The sequence below is a fragment of the Chinchilla lanigera genome, unplaced genomic scaffold (genome assembly GCF_000276665.1).
Source record: "Chinchilla lanigera isolate Chin_1 unplaced genomic scaffold, ChiLan1.0 scaffold00037, whole genome shotgun sequence".
Lineage (NCBI taxonomy): Eukaryota > Metazoa > Chordata > Mammalia > Rodentia > Chinchillidae > Chinchilla > Chinchilla lanigera.
In genome coordinates, this window is record NW_004955438.1 from 15883227 (window position 1) to 15890980 (window position 7754).

Below are 7754 nucleotides of genomic sequence, written 5' to 3' on the forward strand. Positions count from 1 at the left end.
TGGCAGCTGTCAGTCACCTTGGAGCAGGACTTCTGGGGCTCACCGTGCGTCACCTGCAGACATGAGCACACCCAAGAGATGCAGGGAAAAGCGAGGCAACTGGAAGCTGAAATGGGCCCACCCCAGACCCCTGTTAGGCTGGAACTTGGGATTCTTCCCCAAGACCAAGGCAGGCAGAATAGATAAGTCAAAGGGAACGGAGCTACGGGAAGCTGGCAGCTTGGATGAGACCAACCAAGGTTTTATTCCGAGCTCTGCCAGGGACTGGCTTTGGGACTCTGGGTGGGTGACCTGCAATTAATAAGGGCTATTTCAAGTTAGCCTGCCGATTTTGCCCATGGTGCAAATGAGGAAACTGAGGCCCAGGCAAAAGTGATGCTCCCTGGATCCCAGGTGTGGGATTCATTTTAACTCTGCAGTAATCTAAGCCCAGACATGTCCCATCTTCCTTGCGACAGGACAGGGCCAAGCCCTGACCTTTCCTCCAGTCCGAGCTCCTGCCGCCTTTCTGTGACCACCCTGGGCAAGGTCCCTTTACCTTGGAGAGCAGCCTTACCTGGCCAGACCTCTACTCTCTGTCTTACATGGCCAAGGGGCAGAACCACCTGCTTGGTGCTCTCTGTGAAGTGTCTGAGTGGCCTTGTGGGAAGCATATCCCACCAACCCCTCCAGTAACCACTGAATGCCTCCCCACTGCCCAGGGACTACACAGCCCACAGCACTGCACAGGGTGACCTCGGCCACCTCTCGGCCCTGCCTCATCCCATGCACTTGCATCCTCTGCTCTGTCCTCATGTTCTCTTTCCAGTTCCTGGACCCTGGCCTTTGCACATCCTGGTCCAGTGCCTGGAAAGTTCTCCTACCCTTCCCTTACCCTCTTCTTAGTCTACTACTCAGCTCACTTGGGTGCTGTCACCTACACTGAAGCATCCTGCCTCCCTTACCAGGCCAGATCCCCTTCTGTCAGGCTCCCCCCAGCATCAGGTTCCACTCTGTGGGGGCAGAAATCTGTGTCAGTGACTACCTGCATCCCACCTGCCTTTGCCACACAGCTGCAAGCTCTATAAGGGCAAGGCCAAGCATCGGTTTCCTCTTCTCTATTATAAACCAGCATGTACAGCACACCTAGCATTCAAACAGTTGATGAATGGATACCAAAAACTAGAGTGGAACCCACCCCTCAGGCACCCTGGCCCAGTGTTTCGCAGCACCAGTCTGGCTCTCCTCATCTATCAGCCAGGAAGGGTAGCAGGTAAGGGCTGGGCTCACCTAGTGCTTCTCAGCCCTGGCTGTGCTTTAATGAATACTGTCACCTGAGCCTTCCCCACAAGCCAATCAGTCAGACTTTTTCAGGTGGAGCTGGGCCTCAGTACTTTGCTTCAGCCTCCGGGTGAAACACGGGAGAGCCAACGTGAGGACCACTGGTTTAGACTGACTGCCAATATCCCTGCCTATGCAGATGGCCGTAAGGTCACAAATCCAGAGTTTTGTGCCTGTCCCAGGAAACAAGCTGATGTAAAGGCACAAGGGAAGAATTGGTGGTCACTCCCACCTCAGTGATGGTCAAGGTTAATTATCTGGCTGTCACCTCTAAGGGAGGAGAAACTCACAACCCTAATGTCACTGCAACCGTGCGCACACTGCCTCTGCAGAATGATACTCTGAGAACCTTTGCCGTGTGGGTGGCAGGGCGGGGGAGCTCCCACCACATGTGGCTGAGGTATAGAGGCAGGGCGATGTCCACTGAGGTGGCAGCAGGAGGTAAACTGATTTACAGCCCAAACTTAGTACCTAAGCAGCCAACAGGCTTCAGCTCACAACTCTAGAGTGTTTTTAAAGGACCACTGACTGCCTTTCAAAGCCTGGAAGGCAATCTCATCTCCCAAGGGGAAGAGCGTATCCCCAGATGGTGAACCTTTTTTTCATTATTTTAAGGAGATAATTAACTCCTTGCACATGAGGCTAATTCCACCGGCTCTTCCCCAGCACTCCTCATATCAGGCCCGAGTCCTCTGGACTGCCACCTTCTGCGACTCGGCTTTGCTGGAAATCTCTGCACTCCCTCAGCTGTCTGCCGAGGCTGCTTCCCACAGCACTCTACCAAGTGCATGAACTTCAGGCCCCGCCAGGGCCAAAGCAATTACTTTCCCCAGTCTCCAAGGCACAACTGACGTGGGCGAGACCAAGAGGAGCGTGTTTGTTTAACCTGGCCCAACACTATGCCCTATTTTTGGGAGAGGATACACGGAGTGTTTGATGTGAGACAAGACAGATAGGAAAATCGGGGCCAAGTCTCAAGGCTGAAGGAGGAGAAGGGAGGAGAGCGCTGTGTTTTTAAAATCTTTGGGTTCTTGTCTCTTCTAGGAAGCCCCCCAATGGGATGGGCACCCCTCACCCCCCTCAGAAGGACCAGTCTGGGCTAGCTCTCCTTTTTGTCCACTAGGGCCTCCCTGGTGTTTCCTGATTGTTTGGTCCAGCTTGAGCCTAGGACTGCTGAGTTTCCATTCATCCCCTGGCCAGCTTCTCCTCGTCATTCACAGCCAAGCTCTCACCCAGTCATCCAGGGCAGGCTGTCGTGAACCCCACTGCCCCCAAGTTAGGCCCATCCACCCAGTGCTGCTTTGTCACTTTGGTGACTTCGCTGCTGCTTCATTCTGTCTCCCCATGCTAAACTGTGGGCATCTTGGGGCAGGCAGGTAGGCAAGTCTTTGGTGAACACGGAACCTGTTGAGCCCTAGTGAGAGTCAGCCTTGGGAACATACCTCATTTCTCCATGAGGACAACCAAGAAGGGAGGCTTACTAGCCGCATATGACTGGGATGAGGGATCAGCAACAAAGTTGCCCAGGGCTTGGCAGTTGGTTTCAATAGAAAGGTATGTTGCGGAGTGGGCTACCCAGCAGCAGAGGAACACGGAATCTGCCCCATTCTCCAACTCAGGCCCGAGTCCTCTGGACTGCCACTTTCTGCGACTCAGGTTTGCTGGAAATCTCTGCGCTGTGGTGAATTCCAACCAGCAGAGAGGAGCCCTCAGGGGTTGGGAGCTTGTCTCAGCCCCTGGCTTCATCAGTTTCCATTTTGGGAAGTCTGGCAAGAAGTCACCTGCTCTTAGCTAGAGTTGATTAAGAAAGACTAAGGCCCAGGAGGTCAGTGACTGGCTGAAACCCCACAGACAAAAGCTGACATCATCACTCCCCGTTCCAGCCTTGCCATCATCTGCCTGCTTGCCTTGGGCTGTGGCCTTTCTTGGGGCCAGAGGGCACAGGTAGGTCCTGGAGCCACCCGGATTTGGTACTTGTCACTGTAGTCTGGGTATCACAGTGCTTATGGCTACTGGTTCCCGGAATCAGCACCCCCTTTCCCAACTACCACTCCTCTCCTAGCCAATCAGTGGAGCGTTCAGATCCAGTGAACACCTCCAGATGGGTTTGGATCCATTACTTCTCCCAACTCCCGGAGCTGCTGCCCTAACCAGGCCCCCATCAGCTCTGTACAGGTAGCGCTTGCCCCTCCCTAGGGTTCCCAGATAAAACACCGGCTAGCCTGTCAAATTTGAATTTCAGATAAACAACAGATAACTTTCTAGTATAAGTATGCCCACAACATTCTGTGGAATAGACTTATGCTAAAAAATAACCAGTGGTTTATTTGAAATTCAGAGCTAACTGGATGTCCTACATATTTATTTGCTAACTCTGGCCAACCTGCCATCACCATTCTCTCTGCCCCTTTCCTTGCCCGCTCCTTGACTCCATCTTTTGTGATGGAGCAGGGCTGAGCTTTCTAAAGTGCCTATCTGGAATGGTGTCCCCTCTTCCTTCATACCACCGTCTCCATGGGCCTTGGGATCGAGTCCAATCCACGATGCTATGTTAGGGGCTAAAACAGGGGCCCTGCCTGGTGCTTCTCTTCCCTGGCCCCTCCACTGCCCCATTCTTTCCTCCGGTATCAGGCTGCTCCCTGGAGGTTTCACTCCCTTTTGAATCCTGACTCCTCAAACTTCAGGCCTCAGCTGAGGGGCCTCAGACTCCCGCACCAGGCCCGAGCCATTTGCTCCTACTGAGCTCTCTTGCCTGCGATCCCTTGTTTAAGGACCCCCCTGTGGCCAGATTATCAGTGCCATGAGGGTAGAGACTACTAAGACACTTGCACTTAACACCAGTCCTGACATAGAGTGGGTGCCTAATAAATGCTGAATAAATAATCAAAGTGGTATCGACTGACCGTGGAAGCCTTTGGCCTCCCTTGGGTCTTGGTAGCTGCTCATCAGCACTCAGGACCCATCAGGCCAGACCCCAGCCTGTCTCCCTGGCAATTGCTTCAGATGGGAGACCACAAAGATGATGGCTTCTGGCATCTTTTATGGAGACAGGCCAGCACCACAGTAACTTGATGAGACACACTCCTGTCACACCTAATAAATTTGCCAGCCTGTCATCCTCTTCCCCGGCAAAAAAAAAAAAAATCAACTGAAGTGAACTTAAAAGAACCCTAAATCACAAAAGCGCAAAATCTCAACTCCAAATGCATTAAAGCAAAAAGGGGAAAGGCTAAGGGATGCCCCCACCAACCATTCTGGAGATTTAAATACCATCTGACTTTAGCGATTAAGTCCCTTATCATCTAGCAGCAGCTAGAGGCTTCGGGCTGTTTTCAGGGGAGCCTGGTGCTCTGGGGACCCCAGGTCTCTTGCTTCATCAGTGACCCCCATGAGTCATAGGACTTTGTCGCAGTGGCCCCATCCGCCTAAATGTTTACCTCTAAAGGAGTCTTCTGGCAAAACGCTCCTGGAAGCACAGATAGCTCTGGGCTTCTTTGTGTGTTTGAGAAACTCCTATGACATGACAGATTTTATTCTGGCCATTTAAAGAGAAGCACATGGCCTTGCACGCTTCCTCTTTTCCTCTTCCCTCCTACATTCCCTGGGATTTGGCTCTTCTACTGAAAAACCAGATCCATTCATTCCAAAACACCTTACCCCTGGTTTCTCTGTCTCTATCATTTGTAAATTAATTTTCCTAGAGCCTCAAGCCAAGATTTTACCCATTCTATTTATCTGGCAGATTCCTTTCCTAATTGATTTTCATGAAAAATGATTGGTATTGAGAAAGAGTATACAGAATCATAAACACACACACACTTGCTTGGGTAAGTACTGCCTGGCTTAAGGACACTTTAAAAAACTCCTGTGCTGCTTTCACAAAATTATTTCTTTTGGGGGTCATGAGGCAGGTGGCAATAGGTCTTCTATTAGATTCTGGTAATTCGCACAATGGAGTTTTAGTCTTAAAATAGACATATCATCGCCTCACTCTCCATACTAGCTGAAAAAGTCTCAAGAGGAAAAAAAAACTGCAAACAAATAAATATAAAAATTAAGTTTTACATCCGAGGGTCAGCTAGAAGTCGAACAAGGGAAACTAGTCCCAAACCGCCAAAGTGTTTACAAGTGACAAAATCCTGAGGACACACAGCTGAGTCTGAAAAGTGCAGTTTCACACATTAAACAAAGTTGTCAGTTCTGAAAGGAAAACAATTGTGAGGCAGAAGTAAGCAGAAGACGGGATGCTGGCTGGCTCAGAGCCCCAGTTCCCCAGCGGGTCACTCAGGCCACCATCCCAGCAAGACTAACCAAGCCGGTTCCCAGCAGGATCCTGTCACTTAGGGTAGCTCTCAGACCACAGCAGACGGGAAAGCCGTCTCAGCCCAACCTTTCTGTGCTCTGTCACCATATCCATAGCCCCCCTCCAGTACCAGCGGGAGAATATAAATCTGCAGCTACTGGAGAGAGGGTCCTTCAAACCCCAAAGGGTAACACTTCTCATAATTCAAAAACTGTGAGGTAATGTGATTGACAGGAGGCCCCACAGGCCAGAGGGAAGAGCACCATTACTATTAGTCATCTAATAGCAGCAACAGCTACTGATAGTGTTTATCATGGGCCAGGAGCGCACTAAGCAATCCTTACTTCCTTGATCTCACCAAGTACTTATACTAGTATAGTCAAGAAGGAGAAACGAAGGCTCAGGGAGGTTAAATGGGTTACCCCAAGTCCCCCCACTAATGAAGGGCAGAGCCAGGGCTCAAAATTCAGAGCTGACACCAGTGGCCACCTATCGCCTCTCTACTGTACCACAGACTGTACATCATGAGCAGTACTAGACAGCATCCCATCTAACCCTCACTCTGGCCCTAGGAGGTAACGTCAGCTGGTGGTTTCCTGGCCTCTCCCTCTGGGGATCTGGAGTGAGGAGCTCATCCTCAAGCAGTCCTGATCGATAGACAGGTCCTTCTTATATTCTGCACAAGTGGCCACATGCATTATCTTGCATGGTCCGTCCACAACCCCAGCTCCACTACTTGCAAGCAACATGGCCCCCTCCGTTGCTGAAATGCAGCTTAGCTAATCTGAAGTTTAACAGTGCGATCTGGTGGGAAATGAAGAACATACATCCTTGGGATCATTTTTCGTAAGTTTGTCTTCTTGGTTCCCAATGTCCTGCAGTAACAGCTTACCAACAGATGGTGATCCCTAAGCTTTTTTCTATGCCATACTCTGTCCTGCAGGCCTTGGGACACAAATGAAGCCTCTTTTTGGACTTCTTTATGTTTTCAGGGCCAGAGCATGGAGGACCCTACCAGATTTGCTCTTCCTAAACTCTTCCCCGGCCCTATTCGTGTAGGAGCCAGGGTCTCAGGAGTGAAGTGATACCTCCCTCCGCCCTGAGGCCTTCCAGCCCATGCGCAGCCCCCTTCTCTGCTCACCTGCACGAAGCCCCAGAGCGGGTGGAGAGCGCAGTGCAGCAGCAGCGAGGGCCAGCGACAGCCTCCGCGCAGCACCAGGTCCCGTAGGAGCATCTCGGCCCACGGCGCCCACTGGTGGGGCCAACTGTCAGGGGAGCAAGGCACCTGTCAGTGGGACACGCGCAGGCACCATCGCCCCCGCACACCAGCTCACTTGCCAGTCCAGGTCGGGAGGGCACGCCCCACACTCCGGGGGACTTGCAAACCAAGCCTGCATCTACACTCCAGCTTGCACACTCACTGACTCTCCGTGCATCCCAGAACTCACACCTTATCCTGGCGCACAACCCCAGGATACTGTGTGCACACCTTGCCCCAGGCACACCCCTAGAAGCAGCCAGGCACACTTACTGAACCCCATGTCCCGCAGAAACGACCTCGCACAACTCAGTTGTCACTAGGAGCACACCTCAAACCTGGCAGGAACCACGCACCCTGCGCACACACCCACTGACCCCCATGCACACTCACCGACTCCTGCCTGCACACTCGTTGACCCTGCATGCACAGCACCACGAAAAGGCTCGTGGCACGCACCCGCTCTGCTCCCCTGGCCTCACTGCCCACACCGCAACAATTGCACTTCCGTGCGCACCCGCGTTTGCCCCCCGGAGCCCCGATCGCCCACTTCGGAGCGTGGGTTTCACTGCACGCCTCCACCTCCCGCCTGCGCCCCTCCCATGCCGCACGCCACCTTGCCTGGCGGCTGCCCCAACCGATCCTCGCCACGGAGAAGAGAGGTCAGCGGTCCCCCACCCCCCGCAGCAGCTCTGCTCCCCAGCCGCCCGGATGGCCCCCATTTAAAGCCAGCCGCCTCCCCAGTCCCCCGCCCCCTAGGCGGGGCCTCGGTCCTCACCCTGGCTGCTGCGCCGGCGCTCGGGGGCTTCACGTGCCGCGAAGAAGCGCAGGGCACTGAAGCAAAAGTTTGCGCTCCGCCTGGGCCTCCAGGGC

General features: G+C 53.0%; 1 protein-coding gene across 1 annotated transcript in view; it reads right to left on the minus strand.

Annotated features, from left to right (window-relative positions):
• The window catches only part of Prima1 (proline rich membrane anchor 1), a gene marked incomplete in the record, with an annotated part of 67844 nt that overhangs the window by 47586 nt on the left and 12504 nt on the right, over window positions 1-7754 (minus strand). The window contains 3 exon segments of the mRNA XM_013517273.1: window positions 8-53; window positions 6765-6888; window positions 7660-7754. Coding sequence (XP_013372727.1) covers window positions 8-53; window positions 6765-6857 — 139 coding nt within the window.